At 31.9% G+C, this 24,186-nt stretch overlaps 1 protein-coding gene across 1 annotated transcript; it reads left to right on the top strand.

The window, feature by feature from the left end:
- The first annotated feature begins 533 nt into the window (after positions 1-533).
- Plekhm1 (Pleckstrin homology and RUN domain containing M1) lies at positions 534-20,324 on the top strand. The gene is made up of 12 exons (XM_080158180.1): positions 534-628; positions 1,393-1,477; positions 1,914-2,061; positions 3,228-3,320; positions 3,733-3,899; positions 4,966-5,085; positions 5,600-6,534; positions 6,775-6,865; positions 11,965-12,069; positions 14,252-14,900; positions 19,426-19,532; positions 20,216-20,324. The coding sequence occupies exons 1-12, from the start codon at positions 559-561 to the stop codon at positions 20,295-20,297; spliced, it is 2,652 nt and encodes an 883-aa protein (XP_080014306.1). The 5' UTR covers positions 534-558; the 3' UTR covers positions 20,298-20,324.
- The last annotated feature ends 3,862 nt before the right edge of the window (positions 20,325-24,186 follow it).

Here is a 24,186-nt window from a genome sequence, read left to right as displayed (position 1 = left end):
GTCCTTTTTTCTTACAGGAAGGGAAGGGTCATTCATTTGTTTAAAAACTTATGGTAATTGAATCTTATTGTCTCTGTTAAAACTAGTAGTTTTCCGCTATATAAAAATTTATTAAGTGTTAATTTAACATTTAAAGAATAAAGTTGTTTTATCAAAAAGTAAAGAAATTAACTACCTTACATTATTATTTCATCGAATTATTTTTTAGTGAAAATTTTAAGTCTTTCTGTTTTAACCAAAAATCTTTTAATTATAACCTTGGCAATTGTTTGTTTATTATAAAAATTAGATAATTTTGTACATGGTCTTTAAAATGGGTAATTATTAAATTTAATTTTAAAATGAATGATATTTTATTTTTTCAAGAGATAAATTATTTATCAATTTTCCATGAAATAAAGAATTAAATCTACCTAGGTAGCTATTATGTAGAATTTGGAATAAATTATAATATACAATTATGAGCTACTTTGTTGTATAAAAACTGTACTGATATGAAAATTTTTGTTTTCTAATTTTCAAATAATTTTAGACTTTTTAGAAAAATGCTTAGTCACAATGTTTCGGAAGGGGAAGAAAAAACAAGTTGATCCAAGAAAAGAAAATTTAATCAAAACTAAAATTTTAGGTTTGAAACTTTTGTTCTTCTTAAGTAATGTCTAATATCTTAAACTTAATCAGTGAATACACTCTGAGGAACTATTACAGATTTTATCTTAAGGTTGGGAAGCACATGATAAAATAAAACCAATAATCTTCATAAAAGGGCTAGGTTGCTTTTGCTAAGATATCGTAGTTTTAAGTCGTATAAGAACGCTAATATTAGACTGAGCAGTTCTTCATTGTCCTTATTAAGGAAGCTGTTACTACAAATTTTTGCCTCCTTCTCCTAATAACTCCACAGGATATACCCCCCTTTAAACCCGCTTAAATCACCAAAGTAATGAAGCTCTCCGCAGAGGATATTGATCTTGTTTACGTAACTACTAAGTGACTGAAAAACTTGAGTCAACATATATAGACATTAACTCAAGCTTTTTTCGCTATAACTTTGTGCGTTACCACTAGCCTCTTTGCTAGCATATCGGTCAAGTGATGATGGCCTTTTGAAAACGCCCCATTCTCTCAAAAAAGTCAAATAATAAATTAGGTAAATACTACAAATTATCATATATCATAATTTACTTGGTCAGTCGGTCATGCTAGAGAAGAAAAGACTATATTAAAATCACATTTGAGGGTTTCGTGATTTTCTATATTTTCTTCCATATTGAAATTTTCTCCCATTCCTTTTTATGATCACTCAATATCTGCCCTGTGTCCCACTTTATCTGTTGGTATGACAAATATTTTTTATGCTTAGCTACTTGTCATACATTTTCTATTTTGTAGATAGTTTAGCTGAGGCTGTTAAAGTGATACAATCAGAAAATAAACATTCAGATAATGTTCTCACTCTCAATGAATCAACTTCCAGGTATTTTACCAATTTTAATTTTTTTGGAGGGGGAGGAGTGTAAGAAATTTTTTCTCGGGGCTACATCTTTTCAGGTGTATGTGTTAAGATATTACAACCCAACCAAATAATGTAATATTTGCCTTGGATCAATACAGAACTCCCCTGATATTACGATCGGACATACATTTTACTAGTTCTGAGTGAACGCGCACATACAACTTAATTGCATTGAAAGAGGTTTTAAAAGAAAATATTAAATTGTCTGCCAATCTTACGAAAGTTAAAACAAATCTTGATGTTAAATATATGCTGTAGGTAGGTGTTAATAACAAATAGTATATTGCATAGAAAATGGAGACTTAATAATGTTTCTTGAGATATAATGAATATGTATCATCAAGTATCCGTCTACTAATATTTTCTTTAATTTTGCAATATGACTTTCTCCTTTTAGATTATGTTCGGTTCTTGAGGCACTATTCATCCATGGACTCAAATCAACATTTCTGGGGAGGTTTCCTCTGTGGGGTGGGGGAGAATTCTCACCCCGCCTCCCAGAACCTTCATTTTGGACATTTGCACTCATGTATAGTCATAAACAGGTAAATATTTACTTGATTAGATAGGTAGCCTAAAACCTGTCATAGGAGCTTTTGTTTAGGAAGACCCTCCCTATCTGTTTAGCTGTTTTTATCTTTAGGTCTTTTATAGTAAGATACTTAGTATTAACTGGTCATACTTCATTTTCCTTAAATAAAAGAAACATGATAGCTGTCTGTCTCTGTTTCTGTGTGTATGTAGATTAAGATCTCGCTAACCGTTGGACCGATATGGTTTTCATTTAAATTAAAACTTATTATTAGTCCATTTTTTTACAGCCAAGTGTTTAGAAATAACAGGATCTCAAGTTGTTGCAAAGGATCTAACAAACTTATTTTGGGAAAGGGTACCTCCACCCTCCTAGAAAATACTCTTTCCCCCAAAAAATTGTTTTAAGCCTAAAATTCTCCCCCTCTGAAGTACCTCTTCGCTCTGCCGACGCTAGTCATAAATTCATACAAAAATTATATAGAATTAATTGGATTAAAAATTTTATTTGTTCATAATTTAAAATCCTAAAACGTTTGGTAAGACAAAATTAATTAAAAATATTATCAAGTTACCCAGAGAGTGAGATTAAAATGAAAGGATTAAGTGAAGAGACAGATAAGAGGCTGTGGAGAGATCATCTTATTTTACTGCTGAGATAAACACATTTCACAAGATTTCATATTTCTTAACAAGATAATATCACAGTACCTTTCAGGTGTCTTTTGTACTGTTTTAACCTTTCTATCTGGTTTAAGTAACTGGGATTTTATCTGAATTTTATACCATATGGATTATATCATTTAGTATGTGCAGCAGATTTATGGAAGATTTTTTAACACTTGGTGTCATAAGATTTCATTAAGAGGAGAGTTTATAATTCAAATTAAAAAGAAAAATAATCAGGGATATAGGGGTAGGAATCTGGAATATAAACGAAAAATTAATCTAACCCCAAAATATATAATGTAATATTCTGGTGTACGTAGAATAGAATGTAAAGGGTTATATAAGAGAATAGATTAGGGGGGGGGGGGGTTTAATGCAACCATCTCGTAATCAATGATTAAATGGCACTTAGAATTCGAATTTCAATATGAAAAGTACAAGAATTACACTTTTTGAAACAAAACAAAATAAATAATGATATCTGTATTAATCCTGTATTCCTTTGATTTAGGTTATTAGTACAATAGAGAAGTCTAGTCAGATAACAACAGAAGTTGGGAAAGCTCGAGCCTGGCTCAGGTTGGCTCTCAATGATGGGCTTTTGGTAAGTTGGATAAGTATAAGTATAATGAATTAACAATGAATGTCTAGGATAACTAATAAAAGTTAAATTAAATGAAAGAATATGAAATTAGGTGGTTATAATGTTGCGTGTGCCTGGGCAATTACATAGCAGGTGTCCCATTTTATCCTCTACGTTTAATGTAATCTATTGTTTGGTTTTATTTATTGTGGTAGAATAAAGTAGGCCACTACACCTAACTTATTCAAGCCATAGTTATGTCATGATGAGTAAGATCTAGCCCAAAATGTGGTTCTTATGTTAATATAATCATCTGATATTAGGATATTGAAATTTAACCAAAAAAATTTTGGACCCATGCCATATTTGTATTTTATCCCTTTTAAATGAGAACAATGTTAATTAAGCAACAACAAATCAAATAAATGTTCAGGTTAGCTATCTGATGACAATGACCCGAGATAAAAGTTCTCTGTCCGTCCACTATGAGAACTATGCTATGCTGCGCGACCTTGAAAGGATCGACCTGGCGCGGTCCTACGTGACAGGCCTCGAGGTGTATGCCTTCAATCTTCCAACCAATGTGTCAATGTTTAACAGGTAATAGTTTTAGATAAGACATTTAACTAGTACGTAACCTAACTAATTTTATTATGTAGTAGTAGTAGTATTTATGTGTAAAATTCTGCCTTTTAACCGTTAAACATTTTAACATTTCTGTCCTTTTCTTTTTATATGCAATGAAGGAGGGGTCTTGGATTGTAAATTACACTGGTATCCAATTTTTATAACCTCGTTATCTTATTCGTGGTAAAAAAAACTGGATACTTCTATTGAATATTTATTGTTTGGTACAAAACTAGTAAGTAGTGTCTAAACTTTTCAACCATTAATTAAATCTACAGAAGGGGTAACTTTGTTTATTTTCATTGGGGATGTATTACTGTTTATCGTCCATTGTCTTAAATTATTTAACTTTAAAAACTATTAAATCTACTTACAAATGTTGTAAACTGTAAAGTCCCAAAATATTTTATAGTAATAATCATTTAATATCTGAGAAAATCTTTTTAAGTAACCTATATTAAACAATAGGTATTTATTTAAAGATTTAGTATATTTTTATAATACTTAGTATGCGTCATTGGTTTTATTTATTTTATATGCCTATTTGACGTTTTTTTATAATTTAAGAATTTGTTTTTTGAAAACTTCAGCAATTTTTCATAGTCATTACCTAAATATGTTTTTAAGTACCTACAATTTTTAAATGTATAAATGTACAGTATTAACTTTTAAGCATGGTGGAAATTCTTCTTAAGCCTTAGGAACGAAAACAATCAAACATAAAGATTCTTGTTTGGCCACAAGATTAATTGAGGGGGGGGGGGTAATGCAACCATCTCGTAATCAATGATTAAATGGCACTTAGAATTCGAATTTCGATCTGAAATTTTTCATGAGTAATCCTTGGTAGATCTATTTTCCCTAAATCGAATAAAAATTTGGAAAAGTAACGGCTGGCGGCTTAAGCAACATTACACACTTTTCCAAGTCATTACATTTTTTAATTACTTGACAGACAAGGAGTTTTTTTTTAAATAGAACCACTTTTTGTTATTACAACAAAATGTTTACCTAGAGAAATTACTAGAAACTAATTAAGATGGTTACCTGAGCCCCTAGCCTTGGCTGGAGTGTGGGAGAGTACTGTGGAACCTATCACTGACACATCCTGTATTGATGCTGCTGCTGAGTGTGAAGTAGAGCAAGAAGAGTACTCAAGGAATTTAACATGTTACATTTTTATTACTTTTAGATAAAATAGAAATACTCAATTTTTGAACAAATTTTTGGATTTACTTTATCCTTATATGAAAGTAACAGAATGTCTATCTGACTAGTGAAGTATCTCAGTAACTCCTGGACCGATAGGGCCCTTCTTTACAGTGAGGCGTCTTATATAGGGAAGGTTTATGACTTCACTTTTGAATCCCGCCTCCCCCCCCCCCCCCCCCAAAGAAAAGAATAATACCTTTTTGGTTAAACAAATATGATTCTCCTTTTAACAGAAGTTTCATATTAGTCTTTTACTTGTTGTAGACTATTTTTCTGAACTATATGTTAGCTCTCCATGCATACAATTACACAATGCAATTTCATAGTTTGGTTTGTATGTTAAAGTTATTAGTACTTTCGGAATTCAAAGATACACATAAGTTTTTTTTTCATTTAAATAACAAAATTATGTTTATTTGTCAGTCCATTACAATAAAATGTAATATGTTAAATAACCATAGTCAACCTCTATTGATCCGAAGTCTGGCACAACCAATACAAAACAATAGTGTAGTACAGCTCGGCCTTCTAAACGAGGACGAAGCCCTCCGTCTTATCCTCCAATCTACTCCAGTCAGTCTTCCCTGCAGCCCTCCAACGTCATATCAATTGCAAACAGACACTGATACAAAAAATTACACTTCAACATATGAATCCTTCGCAAGCAACGAAGACTGTGGTAATCCGTCCATGCATCTATTACCAAAATCACGCTCAAACTCCAGAGAACGTCAGAAGTTAAAGAGTCCTGGCGTCTCAAATCCTTCGTCCAGAACTAGTTCACCCATGCGGGGATACCGTAAACGACAATCGCTATCACCCCTTGCAGCAAAAACTTCCAGGGCCTGCAGCGAGGAGAGAATTACAGGTGATACAGTTCCTGATCATATAACAGGAAATCAATCAAAACCCACCAATTCCAAACCTGGGTCACCCACGATTGATAAACCCTCCCAACCGTTTCTTGATATTTACACCCAAAGAAACTCATCTCCAAAGTCTGATTTAGACATCCGAAAATCGCCAAGCCCCGAACCCATCCGAGGTCAAACTGTATCCCGCTCCAGTTCAAATAGTCCTGTCCCGGTGGCCGACAATGATGATAAAATTCACGAAAATATACAAGAAGATGAAGAAATGTCTCAGCAAACTGCCAACAGATCAGATTCATACACGCTATCGCGCACCTCAAGCCCATGTCGCCCGTCAGCTGCGCCCAGCATGGAGTGGGAAGAGGAGTTCCCGCCACAGGGCAGAGGTGGAGGCGATTTTGGCGCGGGAAGCAGTGTTGTCAATGCTTTGCCAGCAGACCTGGCCCCGCAGCCGAATTCTCTGGAGGCAGAGTTACAACTAGCGGAACAGACCAACCAGGAAATGGAAAAGTCTGCATCATCAGGTATATTCAGCTATTTACTGGCTGGAAAATATTGGGCACTATTAAATCTTAATTGGTTGGTCCTAACTAGCATTGTCAAAATGTTTTAACCAATAATTTTAATGTACAGAAGAGTAATTAATAATCTATATTATTAATGAAAATTTACATCAATAGAATTTATATCTAATTGTCTTGTACTTATATATTCCTGACTGTCATGTAAATGTATTTTTGTACTCCAATTGTATTATAATGTAGGAAGTTCTGATAGAAGTTGTACCTGTTCAACCCAAGGTCCAGACCCTGAATGTCAGCTGTGTGCCTCTGTTCAGCTTAAACCTAGAACAAGGTACGGTGATTTCTTTCTAATAATATCAGGACCACAAACAAACTTGTCGAATTTAAAGGAAAAAAACGTAATTTTGATGCCTATTTTAGGTTAGGTTAATTAATGGTTAGAAGAACCCATAGCGGTAGGGTCCTCCAGAGAGCCTCCTTCAAAAAAAGCTTTTTTAATCCAGCAAAAGGGGGGTGGGGGTTACTTGGTCAAGAAATGTGTTGAGTGAAAGAACCCAAGTTATTTCTTGATTTATTCGTTTTAGAAACTGTTATTGGTCGTTAGATAATCAATCCGTACAAATATGTTACAAAATCGGATTACCATATGTGTGATGAAACCAGGGATTGCAATCCGAATCTGTTTCTGAATAAATCGCTAATCTATGGACCAAAAGTCAGGATCCGTTTCCAAAAACCCGTGTAAATTATCAATCCGATCTGGACTTATATTTGAGATAATTCAGGGGATAAAACAGGATACTTGTGTTTAGCAACTGATTATTTATATTTAAAACCATAGAATTTAATATTTTGGAAGCTTTAATCTAACATTTTTATTTGGTATAGTCCTTTTCGTAGCAACGCCCCTTAAGGGGCGATTATTTGTATTTTCAAAGTCGCTTTTCTCCTATTTCTAGCCTCTGCGGGGGGCTCTAATCCTTCAGGGCCAATTGCCTAACCCTGCGGGACATCCACCTAACCAAATATAACCTAATCTAACCTAAATAACCCATTAAAAGCCATTTTAAAAATACGAGGAATCGCTCCTTAAGGGGCGTTGCCACGAAAGGGATTATACCCTTTTTTATTTTATAAGAATATAGGCACTTAAACAACAAAGCATTTGTTTTCAAAAGAAAAGATTCAGCTTACCTACACATTTATTCATAAAAAAAGTCACAGTGTAAAAACGAACATAAAATTTTTATAAAATAAAATTGTATTGGTATCATTAACAGAATATGCAAAGATTTAATGGGATAAAGTTAAGGAATAACTATTTTGACAATGTTTATACAACAATAATCAAGTCTATAAAAAAGCATTTGTCTTGTGTACTTAAAAATAGATTATAACACCACGGATTGAATGTTTTAACGATGATACATTAGATGCCTTCTTATCCGTGGGCGAAGAGTACTTTCATTCAGGGAGGAAGGGGTCATTGGACTGTTTATTACACTAGTCCTCAAAGTTTCATTTAAACGTTTTATATTAGTTGGCTTAACAACTTTGGGGACCTATATTGAATTTTGATTCGATGGTTCATTAGGTTACATCCACAAAATATAAACTACAGAAAGGACAAATTTGTGTATCATCATTGGCCATTGTCTTATCCCTTAAGATCCCTGACTTTGATTTGATACTTAATTGGCCCCAGAAACTTGATATTCAGGAGTTAATTGCTCCTTCCCTTTCTTTTCTCTACGTGAATTGGCGAACCTATGACTAATATTTACTTCATTATAATTTTTTTATTCTTAACTAAAGGGTAAAATATGAACCGACAATTAATATAGAAAGTAGGGTTGGCAATCCGAATCCGGAAACCGCCCAATTTTTAGCTAATTTTGGAATCCGAATCCGGAATCCGTTTTTAATAGCGGATTCGGATACTTAATTGGTAGGCTAAAATTAGCGTCTTGAGTTTTTTCTTTCAACTGAGGCAAAGATTATTTATAATATCTTTTAAAATCTGGTTCGATTCTCGGAAGTGAATTATAGAGAACACCAAGAACATTAATTTTTAGGACATAAGTAGCACTTAATTTTTTTAATTTACAGAAAAAAAGCTTTTAAAAATATTGCTAGAATCTGGAATCCGCGTAATCCGCCTTATTTTGGACGGATTCTTGTAAGAATACGAATCCGGTCCAAAAATTTGACGGATTGCCATCCCTAGAAAGTCTAGATAATCAATCCGTTTATTGGACCAATAGAACTTTGCTTTTTTTTCTTTTGTCAGTCTCTCTGTAGGTTAATGCTTCCATAATTCCATAAAGATTGGATTTACTCGGTTGATTTTACAATTACGTGTAAAAATTCCCCTGGCCAAACTACTCTTTAAACCAACTTGTACGTCTGTATTGGTCTGACAATGTCTTAATAACTAGTGGTAGTACTCTTAGCATCTAGAAGAAAAAGCTTTCCAGAAATGCAAAATTCCATCGATTCAGTCATTAGCGAGATATTACTAAAAATATTTAAAAAAATACTTCTATTATAGGCTTTTTTTCTTTCGCTTATGTATGTTGTCCTCATTGTTACTCATATATTTGTTGTGATTAATGATAAGCTAAAAGTTATGAATTTATTCATGAAACTCAATATGAGTCAATGTTATATATATATATGTACACAAACTGGGGATTATTATTTTTACAATACTTTGTATAAATAGAAAACCCGCGACCGTGGCTTAACACGTGGCGCATCAGTTCGTCGTCGGAGGTGATAAGTTCGAGTCTCGGCTTAACAACGCGTCATAACTAAATACGTTATTAATGGTTCCTACTGCTGCTATGCGCCAGGTGCGCGACATAAAAAGTTAGAGTAAAGGAAAACCTTGGACCAATAAAGGTGCAATTCATTATCATGCACAGTTAGAACTTCGAAGACAAAGCTCGTGCAATCAAAGGGTTGGTTGTCTACAGGGCGAATGGACGCTTTACACCGTATTTTAGACGCGGAGTGTGTTTAATGGTGCGTGGAGATGTCTAGAACCCGAAGCGACACCAAGCCCCCCTAGAGGTCAATGTATAAATAGAAAGATGAAGTTTTTTTTCTGCTACCTATTTTAAACTGCATAACATTCGTTGGCTTAAAAACTAGAGAATTTAGTCGAATGCTGATTGGGTAGTAAAGAATATCAGTGTCAAAACATACCACGAATAATTTTAATCTACATAAGGGGTAATTTTGTTTATTAAAATTATAGCAGATACATGATTACTAATTAGGTAGTTCTTTAATTTTACATGTCTTGTTATTGCTTGGACCATTTTTTAGACGCCTTCCTCATTCTATTAATTGAAATTCTATATTTCAACAATATGAATGGTTACAAATATTTATAAGACAATTAATTAAAAATGTCAATATTCCTTACCGTTGTGTTAAATACATTTTTGTTTTCATTGCTGGAAGTTTTAGGACAGCGTTTCGGAGCCGGGAGCAGCCACATTTTTGTGGAGCCGGAGCCGTATTTTTCGTTAAAAACGGCTCCGGCTCCAGATTAGCTAAAAATGATTTTTTAAAGTAATATTATAATTTGGCAACGGTCTATTTCCATATAATAAATTGAAAAACTATTGTTACTTAACAAATAGACACACATCCTTCTACTTTTATATAGCTTTAATCAAATAAAAGTAAAATATTTTATATTATTTATTTATCAAATTCAATACCTAATGAACAAAAATTGATATATTAATTTTAAGGTAGGAGCCGGAGCTAGAGCCGGAGCCGCATCAAAATTAAACGGCTCCGACACGTTGTTTTAGGACTAAAAATAAGTCATTTTGATATAAACATGATCAAATTTTTAAAATAAAAAATATGAGCAGAGGGAATGCCTTTGCCAATAAAAGGCGCTTCTCCTTACCATGCTAACCATACGTACACTAACACATGTCGAGTGTCAGTACCTAATAAGCAGTATGTAAATGTACAAGTCTAAACAAAATTGTGTTTTCATTTCTTGCAAAACTACCTAAATACAGGATACTGTTTAAGGACTTCATTGCAGAGATGCTTCCCTTATAAAGGTGTACTTTGTTGTTCTAGGAATCAGTATTACAAAAGTCATGAATAGAATAATTACATCATATATCAAATTTAATTTACAAAAAAAATATAAAAATTTATGAATGTACGGTCTTTCTGGAAAAGATTTTAAAGTTGCTACACTTTTAAAATCGTACTTAATCTGCTTATATTAACGATAAGCGCTCTCCTTTTTGGACGAACGGCCGAGCATGATAATAGAAAAGATTTGATTCTTAAAAGTGTAATTTAAAAGATTTATGTTTATATAAACTGTACTTTATTTGTGGTATTATATTATATAACTTTTAGAGGATTTTCTCTACGTAATTCTTAGGAATAACATATTATGTATCTTTTGTTTATAAAACAATATTATAAAGATTATTTATTCATTTAATCTGATTTCTTAGTAATTTGTTGCTTTTAGTAAAAAAGATTTATATTTAGACATCAAGTAAGTTGCCGGTAAAACCGTTTTATTTAAAATGGTGATTATGCTTTTGTTAAAACTAGTTATTAACTCGTTTTGTAGTCTAGTGCATTTAAAATATAATTAAATATTATATTTGATTAGTAGGAACCTTTCTTAAAAAGAAGAATCCAAATGGTAATGATCCGGTTAAAAGGATTTTGAGAGGAAAAACGAGCAATACAATACTTAATTAGTAAAAAAAGGAAGGAGGGGACAGAAAAAGCATAAAGCCATCGCATGACATACACGAAGCTTCCCTGAAATATCATCCCTATCAGACCAAACATATCCATCATCTTTGCTCTTACCTAAAAAGGGGGGAGGGGTTAATGAAACCATCTCGTAATCAATGAGTAAATGGCACTTAGAATTCGAATTTAGATCTGAAATTTTGCATGAGTAATCAGGGTAAATTCTTCATTATTTACGTAGGAATCAACTTTTTAAAACATATTTTTGGTTTAATTCATGTTAAATGATAGCAATAACCATTTTATATATTTCTATTGCCAACAGCTAACGGCTAGAACCGTTTGATAACGTTTTGGAGCGGCAAAGAGTATTATGTAGAGATATGTTTCGTGACTAATTTGCTCTGAGCCGCTAGCCGTTAGCCGTTACTTTTCCAACTTTGTGTTCGATTTAGGGAAAATAAACCTTTCAAAAATTACTCATGCAAAATTTTAGATCGAAATTTGAATTCTAAGTGCCATTTAATCATTGATTACGAGATGGTTGCATTAACCCCCCCCCCCCCCCCCTTTAAACATCCTTAAAGTAAACATTATGATAATGATTGCTCTATATAGGTAGGTATGAGATTATCCTTGCCAGCCAATGAATGTGGTTACTTTATTATATAGGATTCATCTGAGCGAATACGTGGAACCTGACACTTCATCTACAGATCAAATATCTCTGGAAGGGGAGAGAAAACGAAGAAGACAGTCGTTTAAAATTGGTTTCAGGTACATTAGCGCCAGATTCAGCAGCGAAGCTAATCTATTTGTAACTGTTGTCCGTCTTTAACATGTTTTATTTGTTGGGTACAAAATTTACACATATGAAATTATTTACATTGAATTTTTTATCTAAAGAATATTTATCTAACTGTCCTCCCCACTTTAGGACAAATCATTCTTGTTGATTAGTTATTCATTTTTATTAGTGATACAACTCGTTAACTCACTCTGTCCTTCCGTCTGTCTGACGGCTAGGGGGAATTATGATTTTCATGGTTCAATTTAAAGATATACAGAAGATGATTTTTGGTGTTTCTTTGGCCTACACGCATACAGTCTATACATTGCTTTATCCGTCCGTCTGTTTGTAATTTCTTTTTTAAACGAGATATAAGAAGATTCTTATGACCGCTAAACTATACTCCAACTCAGTTGGTCCGTCTATCGTATAATAATTCTACAGGTGAGGACTGATTTTTATCGTGAGTTGTAATTTTCTCGGCTTCTTTATGACATTGGATTATGAAATTTCCTTCATATCTTGATATTTATCATCCTTGTTTACATTTACATTTTGTATACCTTAACTTTCAAAATAAAATTGCATTGTTCTCGAAATTGCATTTAAGTTATTTCAAACTTTTAAAAAATATAATAAAATACATGTAACAAACTTAAGATACAATTATTGAAGTTATATTCATGAATCTACTCAATATAAATGTTAAATATATAATATTAGTATTATTTGTATTGACGTAATATATTATATTTATAGCTTAATTATTATTCAAGTACATAGGATTTCTTTATCAGCAAAAAATATGTATTTTTTGGTATATAAAAGGCATTTGGTTTACACCTTTTCCTCCAATCATTATTAGGTATTAATTGAAGGTCTATACAGTAATTGGATGTCTATCTGCCAAAGTAGAAGGATGTCTGTATGAAATTATGGAGTGGATACAAAACAGCGACAAACAAAACCGCGACATTACAAAAGACCAACATTCAAAAAGTCTTAATGCTAGAAGGTCATGACCGCAGCACTCGGCTCCCTGGACTGCCTAGCCGCGGGCGCTCTCCCCTTGCCTATAACCTAACCTAACCTTACCTTAATATTGTGAAAAAATATTAAAAATTTGAAAAAAATCTACCAACCACTTTTTGTAAAATCCACGAAATTCTAAATTATAATTAAGTTAATGTACATTAAACATTCATACATAGGTTAGGTTAGGTTATAGGCAAGGGGGCCGAGCGCCCGCGGCCATGACCTTCTAGCTTTAAGACTTTAATCTTCGCGGTTTTGTTATTGTCGCGGTTTTGTTATTGTCGCGGTTTTGTAATGTCGCGGTTTTGTATCCACTCCGAAATTATGACCATTTTTCAACTGATTTTCCTGTTTGGTACTTTAAGTCATTCCATTCAGCAATTAAATTGAAATTTGTAAAATGAGTAGGGCGTATCTGGGACAATTTTCTTTGGACATTTCTAGCATTAAATATCATAAAATAATTTTTAGACGTTCTATAGGTAGGGTATGTATGTCAAGCCTTTATCCAAAAGGCATAGGTTTTCAAAAAAATAATCTTGTTTATTATTAATATTTAAAATACGAAAAAGCTACATTGATATTTGTACTAAAGTATTTGTTTTAACTAATATCCAAAAATATACCTATACAGTTAAATTTTGACATAGCTAAAAAGTAAATACTAAGTACTTAATTCACTGCAATGAATAGAAATAGAAACTAAAAATTTTTATATTAGGATATGGTTTTTGAACTTCTGGACCGATCGTTTGGATATTTTAGTTCGAGTCTATGGCAGTATTTATGCTGTAGGGTAAGGGGATGAGTCAACACCCCCTCCTGAAGACCCAAAGACAAAAAAAATCTTTTTGAAATAAATAAATCTTTTTTATTGAAAATCCTTTTTTTATGGCGAAGTTCTTATTAGCTTTCTGCAAAGCAACTAGGACTACATATAATTTTAGACTTTTAAAATTCAATTTTTATTGGTGTGCCACAGTTACGGATAATCTAAATTATCTAAAAAGTATTTTATACCTATTAACCTAAAGTCACAATATAGCAAAACGGTTTTTAAGGATGTGAGTAAAGTGAAAAGGAAGTTTTACCCTTGTTTACATTACATTAACCTTATACATTTTTTTCTTTTAGAAAATCTCCAGACCTAAGTATACCCGAGTTTTCCCTGCAGCGTAACCTGGACCTTGTCTCCTGCCTGGACATAATTCCCAGAGAACTTGGCCTCCACACACAAGACTGGAGATGTATTGACTGCACTAAGGCAATAGGAGCTTTATTTGGCAACGGCAAAGTTTGTGCTTTCACTAAAAAGCATTACTGTGAAGACTGCCATGTCGATGATATGTCAGTGATACCCTCCCGCCTGCTCTACAATTGGGATGGAAAAAGTTACCCAGTGGCCAAATCATCCTTCAGATTTCTGCAACTTGCCCGCACCCTGCCAATCATAAAAATTCGGGAATTCAACCCCAAACTGGTGGATTTTGTGCCCAGCATCGACCCGCTAATGTCCCAACGAAAAAAGCTGCACTACATGCATGCTTACCTAACTGCCTGCAGTAGGGCGGATGATATGGAGCTGTTGAACAAACTGGTTGCCCATCTTGGAGGCCGGGACTATCTGTGCACTGGCACTGAAATGTTTTCCCTGATGGACATGGAGGAGGTGCATAGTGGACAGATGGCGACACTGTTCAAGACAAGTATAGATATTTGTGCTAAGCATATTGATTCCTGTCTGGTATGTTCTGGAAGGGGTTTCATATGCGAAATTTGCAAGGTAATTTTATTACTATTCATTAGGAACTTTTATAGTATCTTACATTTCTAAGAGTAGTCATGTAAGTATATTTAGGGCCTGTCCCTACGTTCATCTGTCTGTGATGGATAGCTCTTATGGATAATTTAGGCATGTTAGATCAATTTAGATCTTTGCAAATTTATTCCTGCAACATTATAGTCAGTATTTAAGTCTTATAAGATAAGTTTGTCCATCCATATAACGCATACTTTATTTAAGTAATTTTGTGATAAAGGGGGGGGGGGGGGGGGTTAATGCAACCATCTCGTAATCAATGATTAAATGGCACTTAGAATTCGAATTTTGATCTGAAATTTTTCATAAGTAATCCTTGGTAGGTCTATTTTACCTAAATCAAACAAAAAGTTGAAAAAGTAACGGCTGGCGGCTCAGCCGTTTAGCCGTTTTTTTGCCTATTTTTAGGGCAAATTCGTCATTAATTACGTAGGAATCAACTTTTAAAAACATAGTTTTGGTTTAATTCATGTTAAATGATAGCAATAATCATTTTTAAAAAGCTAGTACCAACAGCTACCGGCTAGAAGCGTTTTATAAGGTTTTTAAGCGACAAAAAGTACTATGTGGAGATAGGTTTCGTGACTAATTTGCTCTTAAAATAGCAAAAAAATGGCAAACGGCTGAGCCGCCAGCCGTTAGCCCTTACTTTTCCAACTTTTTGTTCGATTTAGGGAAAATAGACCTACCAAGAATTATTCATGCAAAATTTCAGATCGAAATTCGAATTCTAAGTGTTATTAATCATTGATTACGAGATGATTGCATTAACCCCCCCCGCCCCTTAGTATTTTTGTTTGTCTGACCTTCCCTTTGTTCAATTATGACCAGTTGAGTTACTTGAATCAAGAGCAGTTACCTATTCATCTTGGAAGTCTTTTTCAGTAATTTTGGTTGCGGATTACCTATCGTTTGAATGTGACCATCAGTCCTAACTTCGAATGTTTACTAGTTGTGTCTTTGTCTCTCCTGCTTCTACTATCACTGTCAGGCGTCTGACATAGCAGCAATAAGAACTTATTTTATCAATTTTAAATGTTCTAATAAAATTCCATATTTGTTTCTTATTCTCTTTTTTAAAAAAAGTATTTAACCTTGTTTGTAAATATAAAATATTCTAATATTGTTTTTCTTGCAAACAAGATATTTTTGTTCTCCTATAATGGAAAGTTAATAAGTAAATAATTTAGAATCTAGCCAAACATTTCTTTTCCACTTTCAATTTATATAGATTACTCTTTCTTTTCTTTTTTTGTAGTAAGAAATAGGTAATGTAGTGTAGAGGTAGTTGTATAAAATCTATTACATTTAGCTCCCCTCCCCGCCTAGGATACTATTTATTTAACTATTCTCTTGAGATGTAACAATTTAACATTGTAGTAACAATCTTCTCTCTAGAATATTTGTTTTAGGATTGTAATTAAACTTAAATACCTGCCAAGACCAACGTTAATTGTCCATTTAGACTATAAGAAGGGTCTGTTCGTCCGACCTAGTTCGTGTGGTAAAATAACTAACTCAAGTTTTTAAAGATGATTTAAATATAACTAGAGGTTACGCCCCTAGGGCAACTAGCGGCACATTAATGAAGATGAGGGAGGGGAGTTATCGACTACCCTCCCCTTCAAATTTAGTTTGAGAACAAAGGGTTATTGAAAAAATTTGAATGTTAAGTAAAGTACCCACATCGAAAATAGATTAAATCCATACAGGGACCTAAAGTAAGATTTACTGAATGGAAGAAAAAAAAACTTAAGTTCATGTTAGGATAGGTTATATTGAGTACTTAGTAACCCCACAGGGTTAAGGCCCCCGCAGTTGTTAGATTAAATAATTCAAAACTAAGGGTGTCTGTGGTTATTAGTGCTCAACCGGCCACTTGTGGGAAAGCACCTTTTATGATAATACAAAAAAAATTGTTTATATATGATTCTTTAATCAATATTTTATTTAAAACACACGTACTAGCCATAATAATACGTATTTAGTATTTTCAAACTTGGATTTATTCTAGATTTAACATGTTAAAAATCCCTTGAATAGTTCAAGAGAAAGATTATTTTTGAATATGCAGATGTTACTAAACAGAACAACGGATTATTTCATCTACATTCTACATATATTAAGCAAAGGGATAGTTTCATGAAGTGCATTTAAAAAAAAATAGTGAACTGTAAGTTTTTTTCTACTTTAAATAACGTAGTAGTGCATAATATAAAGTTATTGATTAAAATTAAAAGATTTGACCAGGGATTTTCCTCAAAAAATGAGTTTTTCATTTTTATTTTCAACTTTGTTGCATGTTATATATGGCAAAAACTTTTTTGTCATAAATACAACTTTAGATAGCATTTATTAGTTAATAGAACTTCAAACTTTTTATACAACAAAATACACATAACAAAGAATGACAAATAAAATATTTAGTATAGTACTTAGAGTAGTGATCTTTTTATATGTCTTAGTAGAATATATCAGGCATTGGATAGATATGATTGTGATAAAGAATTTTAACATTGACCTGACCGAACTTTTTTTTGGACAATATCTAAAAAAGTTAGTGATTTGCAACATAAAGGGGGGGGGGTTTAATGCAACCATCTCGTAATCAGTGAGCAAATGACACTTAGAATTCGAATTTCGATCTGAACTTTTGCATGAGTAATCCTTGGTAGGTCTATTTTCCCTAAATCAAACAAAAAGTTAGAAAAGTAACGGCTAGCGGCTCAGCCGTTCAGCCGTTTTTTGCCTATTTTCAGGGTAAATCCATCATCAATTACGTAGGAATCAACTTTTTAAAACATATTTTTGGTTTAATTAATGTTAAATGATAGCAATAACCAATTTTAAAACTTCTAGTACCAACAGCTACCGTCTAGAACCGTTTGATAGCGTTTTGGAGTAGAAAAGAGTATTATGTTGAGAGAGGTTTCGTGACTAATTTGCAATATAGATATCAAACAAATGGCAAAACAGATGAGCCGCCAGCCGTTAGCCGTTACTTTTCCAACTTTTTGTTCGATTTAGGGAAAATAGATCTACCAAGGATTACTCATGCAAAATTATAGATGGAAATTCGAATTTTAAGTGCCATTTGCTCACTGATTACGAGATGGTTGCATTAAAAACCCCCCCTTACATGAGAATGGTCTTTATATATATATGTTGTATGGTTAGTTGGTATTTCTGCGTGAGATAATGTGTATATTGTAAGTAAACCGGACGGTTTTCTTTATTTTTTTTAAAAGAATCTCTAGAAAACCTGTCCTATAATGAACCGGATGTTATTTTTTATGTTTTTTAAGTAACTTGTCCCAAGGGGAACCCCTGTTCAATTTTTTTATAACTCTTGTGAAATATGTGGAAAAAGATTCTCTGATATTGGTGTTTTGGCTATACATATTTGGAAAAAAATAGACCATTCTCATGTAATTTATGTGGCAAATCACTAACTTTTTTAGATTTTGTCAAATAAAAAAAGTTTGGTCTGGTCAATGTTAAAAATTCTTTAACATATAATCATATCTATCCAATGCCTAATATATTCTACTAAGACATATAAAAGTTCACTACTCTAAGTACCTTAACTCTTTAAATACACTTCGTAGAACTATCCCTTTAAGATTTTAACTAAAAATAGTATACTCTATCAATGTTATCATAAGCGTGCGGACGAGGGGTGTCAACAACACCCTTCTAAATCAAGATATTAGAAAGTTACTTCCATTTTTTTCATCAACCACCCCCCCCCCCACCCCCCCCCCCCCAAGTCAAAACCCTAAAATGAATATAACCTTCGAAATACATTAATGTATAGTGAGACTTGAAATAGAGTAGCTTCGCGCAGGGAGGGAGGAGACATTGGTCTGTTTAATACATTAGTCCCCAAAGTTTTATAATAAAATTTTATTCTCATTCTTAAGCTTAATAACTTTGGGGACTTTTATTAAATTTCGATTAGTTGGTTGATTAATTTGAGTGTCCTAAAGTTTCAACCAATAATTGTAATCTACAGAGGGGGTAATTGTGTTTATCATCATTGCTTATGTACAATAATTTGTCGGCCATTATCTTATCCCTTTAGATCCCTGAGCTTTGCTTCTCAAAGATGAAATATGTAACCGGACGAAGTAAACACGTCACAATGAAGGGGAAATTATAAAATATGTTTTCATTTGTAAAGGAAAGATAAGAAACAAATTAAAGATTAATTAAATACGTCGTGTGATGGGGTAAATATAAAATATTTTGATTTGATAATAATATTTTCCATTTGCTCTATATTAACATTAGATGATTATGATTATTATTTTATAAATATTTTCTTATTTGTGTATATGATTCATTATATCAAAAAATCTTAATATGAAAGGATCCTAGGGGATAAGATAACTGATGCAGTGGCATTGCTGTGACATTAAGATCCAGCGGTGGTTGCCTAAGAGTTTCTAACAAGCATAAACAAACTTTAAACAATTTTCTTGTTTAGGAGAAAAGACCAGTGTATCCATTCAACCTGGACACGACAAGTCAATGCGCTGACTGTTTCACTGTGTTCCACTCCACCTGTGCCAAGTCCATCATCCAGTGTCCCAGGTATTTGTTCAGCTTTCATTGTAGCGTAGATATCCTGCAATTTAATTTGTTATGGATAACTATGGATAACTTTACCAACAGAAAATTAGTGGGTAGTAGTTTTCTTACTTTGTCTTATCCCTGTGGGATTACCCTGCACCATATATAACCTAACTTCACCCCTAGCTTTAGGGGTATTGCCCCAAGAGGTATAATTACATATTCATTACCTACCCAGCCGAAAAAAATGCGAATGGATCGAAAATTTTCGCGAATAAATCGCGAATTCGCAAAATTCGTAATTTTTTTAAATGGGGGAGGGGGGAGATTTTTTTTGTTTTGGGCTGATTTTTTTGTTTTTGGGGTGGTTAGGGGTATCCCACCCCTCAAGAAAATAGCCTAAAACCACCACAGGACCAGTAGGTATAGTCCTTGAAGAGTAGAATCCGATCGGTTCATTGGTTACCGAGATCTTAAGGGACCGACGGACGGATAGGCATCATTCTACTTAGTATTATAGCTAAGGGTAAGAGGGGGACTAAGCACATTGATAACCGAATGGGACGAATTTACCACAAGTCTTGCCAAAATAAGAGCTCAGTTAGGGTTGGGATTAAAACTCATCACCTCCCGAAAAAACGAGTTGCTTCACTACATTTTATCTCATTTAACCAAAAAATAAATTAGTTTTGTCTTATTTTTAGGTGTGAGCGGATATCTTCAAGAGCTTTGAATAGTTTAATTGTAGAAACAAGACTTACAAGAGAACTCAGAAATAATATTTAATAATAAGAAATTGTCAATTCAATTACCTTAAGTATCCTAGATTTTATAGCAGCAAATGGGGGGAGGGGTTTTTGTAGAATAATTTAAACAAAAGGCTAAAATTTCATTTATACATGTATAGAAACAGGTTTTAAGGGGCATAATTCAGACCAATAATATTTTCTTGTGATTTCAATTTTTTTATGAAAAAAATCTAAGAAATTTGGTAAAAAATACTGTTAATAGACTTTTGTTAGGAAGCTAGATGTTTTAGCTGATGATTAATACCTTGAAGAATTCTTTTATAATCCTTCTTAGTTAACTCTTCTGTTACTGTGAGTTTTTACCAGTTTTTCTTAGATTTATGCAAGTTATTGTGTTACTATCAGAAAAACAAAAGTTTTTCCAAAATTCTTTCATATTTAAACAAGCAATAAAAGTGTCTTACATTTGTGTACAGGAAACTCGAGGGATAAGACTTAGGACCCCAAATTAGGGTTCACTCCACAATTATGATAAAAACCAAGTATTACAACTTGTGTGTGTAAAATGAAATTATTGGTGAAAAAGTATAGATAAGGTATGATAACGTAAACGTCGTGGGTGCTCAGTATAATTTACGGTCCAATGTCCTCTCCCTCCCTGATTTGTTTCAGGGAAAATAACAACCATAAGCATCGCATTAATGAAATTATTATTAAATGGATCTTACACCAGATTTTCACGTTCTCTATTATCGCAATAACAACAATATCTTTTTCTGTTCTTTCAAAAAAATAACACACATTTACAATAAAAAAATGCATTGAAAGACATGCCCATAAAGAGCAGCAAAATGTCGTTGTGAGAGCCTGTGCTTTTATATGCTTAAATACTTGCAACCACTAAATGAGGACCTTTATCTTTAATAGGAGAAGAGATAGTCTTAATTTGTTAATATACTTGAATTGACGTACGGACATTTCTCTTATGTTGAAGATTTTGATTTCTTAAAGTCGTAGGGTTGTTTATGTAATAGTTATTATTGGTCAAATTTTACATTGATATATTGTACTACATTTATTATTTAAAGTCTGGTTAATAAAGGGGTTGTAATTTTAATATAATTATACATCTATTCAATGCTCTTATTTAGTCAAAGGAATTAAAAATAATCAGATTGTTTGTTTTACTTTAATAAGACAAACCCTGATCTTGTGAATTTTAAAATTTAGATTTGTATGTTCTTATTAATAAAAATTATTTGAACATGATATTGTATTATATTAATATGAGTTATTTTATAGAAAACTAATTTACATGAAATAATATAATTATATATACATATTTAGATCACTATTATATTCAGGGGGCAAGGGATAATGCATCTGAAGAAAAACTATATTGAGAAAATTTTATTCTATTTTAAGTCTTTATAATTGAATAGTTCTCTATAAACAAAATTATTTCTGACTCGAAATTTTTTTTTTTAATATGAATTCTTCTTTGTCCCCCCTGATTATATTAATTAACGAACTGATTATAAAACAATTATAAAATTAATGCACCTATATAATTGTAACCCTGTGATATTCATTAATTAAAATAAAATATATTAGAAAAAATTATTTTCTTTATTTAATTTTTACGAGCATAGAAACACAGCCGTAACACTGTTTTGTAAACGGCAGCCCCAGTTGCTAGTTAATTTAACAAACCGCAGCTAACAATATTTTTTTTTAAAAACCGAGCCTCTGCCGACAAAAAATGTCCTTCCCATCTGCCATTAGTATTGATAAATAGCTGAGAAACTCATTTTTTAAAGCGAAGCTTTTCTATAATTAGGGTCGGCCTGTAACACTTTTCTATAAAAAAGTAAAATTTAAATAAATTTAAGCAATGAAATTGTAGAAAAATTGTTTTAATTTGGACAAAATATATAATTTTATGACGTCAATCTAAAATATTAACCACACTTGTCAAATGTGATTTAGGATTATTAATTTTTGTATTTGATGAGTTGGATTGTTACTGTTGAATGTGAACATCGAAAATATAACATAGAGAAAGATATAAATTGTTTATCATTTATTAGCGACTTATTACAGAATGGCAACCCCATCGGTCAAGAATCAAGGAAAATTTTTTTGGACTTGGAAAATTTTTGTTTTTTTTCAAAAATTTTTTTTTAGTCGGATAAATGGTAACTTTTAATTAAAGTAAATCTAAGTTATAATTTCAAAAGATATTTAATTGTTTGTGAATAAAATCTAATTCCTTTTTTTTAAAGATAATTTTGTCTGATAAGGACAAAAAGATAGTAAAAAATAAAGTTTTGTCTACTAGAATTAGGGACAAAAAGATAATTTTAGTTACTGTAAATAGTATAAAAAAGATAAATTTAAGATAATTTGTAAAAGTTTTTGTATAAAAAAGATAATTTTAAGATAATTTAGAAAACTTGTCTGATAAGGACAAAAAGATAATTCAAATAAAGTTTGTCTACTAAAAATAGAGGCAAAAAGATAAATTTATGCTACACTACGTTCTAAGGTTGGTAATAAACATTTTTGAACTAGTTATCATTAAATTTGATGTAAAAAAGAAAACTTTTGATCAGTCAATAAATCAAAATAATAATTTTTATGTTTATGAAGCAAATTTCTCATTTAAAATTGGGGAAAATTTGAAAATTTTATACCATGCAGTTAAAAGATTAATTCAAGATAGATATAATCTACTGAGAATAGATAATACAGCTATAGGAGATAGAGATACAGCTGAGAATCTTAATAATAATTCATTATATGATAGAGAAATAGCAGGTCCCTTTACCTTTAGTCATTTTGGAATAAATAGAACTTTAGACAGGTTTCCTGAGTTTAGAAGATATTTAGGAGGAACGATAATAGTTGGAAATAGTCAAATTGATAATATCTATCATTCTGATTCGGAATAAAGTTTTAAAAATATACGTCATAAAAATATAAAAATATTGAAATTTTAAGGAAAAAATTGTTGTATAAAAGTGTAAATATTTCAATACAAGTGTGTACACAGGACATACACTGGAATTATATGTCTTTTATTATATGATATTAAAAAGTTGGGAAGTTGGAAAATTTTTAATTACCTAACATTTTAAAAAATTGTTAAGAAAAATAAAATTATAGTTTTGTATATTGGACACAAAAGAAAAGTCCAAATTATAAAACTAAATATAAAGATAATTTTAAAAGATAACTCTACATTGTTCCTGTTCAGATTTCATCAAATCTGGAAAATTGGTAAAGATAATTTTAAAAGATAACTCTACTTGTTAATCTGGAAAATTGGTAAAGATAATTTTAAAAGATAACTCTACATTGTTCCTGTTCAGATTTTATCAAATCTGGAAAATTGGTAAAGATAATTTAAAAAGATAACTCTACCTGATTAATCTGGAAAATCATCAAAAATACATTGTTCCTGTTCAGATTTCATCAAAAGATAATTTTAAAAGATAACTCTACCTGATTAATCTGGAAAATCATGAAAAATACATTCCTGTTCAGATTTCATCAAAAGATAATTTTAAAAGATAACTCTACCTGATTAATCTGGAAAATCATCAAAAATACATTGTTCCTGTTCAGATTTCATCAAAATCTGAAGTAAAGATATTCTCTGCAAAGAAAATTGTTCCTGATTTATATAATTTGGTAAGATAAAAATAAAAAGATATTAATTAAAATAAAAACTTCCAACGGTAACCAGATTCTGAAAAATCCTAACATTGGTTGGAAAAATGATAAAAAATAATGAAAGCTTCAAAATGATAATTTCTTTAATAAACAAAGAATAATGGTACTATTTATTGATATTTTTACTGGCCTAACATTGGTTGGAAAAATGATAAGAAATAATGAAATCTTCAAAATGATAATTTCTA

This window comes from Acartia tonsa, chromosome 4 (genome assembly GCF_053477335.1).
Source record: "Acartia tonsa isolate MP-2025a chromosome 4, ASM5347733v1, whole genome shotgun sequence".
Lineage (NCBI taxonomy): Eukaryota > Metazoa > Arthropoda > Copepoda > Calanoida > Acartiidae > Acartia > Acartia tonsa.
Note: the sequence above shows the minus strand (reverse complement) of the source record. Positions and strands in the feature narration are given on the sequence as shown.

Bases quoted from the DNA above. Each gene is read 5' to 3' on its own strand.
- Plekhm1 (XM_080158180.1), top strand. From the start codon at position 559: ATGTTTCGGAAGGGGAAGAAAAAACAAGTTGATCCAAGAAAAGAAAAT. The intron at 1,478-1,913 runs GTATTTTACCAA...TTCTCCTTTTAG, and splicing joins CTCAATGAATCAACTTCCAG to ATTATGTTCGGTTCTTGAGG. The intron at 19,533-20,215 runs GTATTTGTTCAG...TCTTATTTTTAG, and splicing joins TCCATCATCCAGTGTCCCAG to GTGTGAGCGGATATCTTCAA.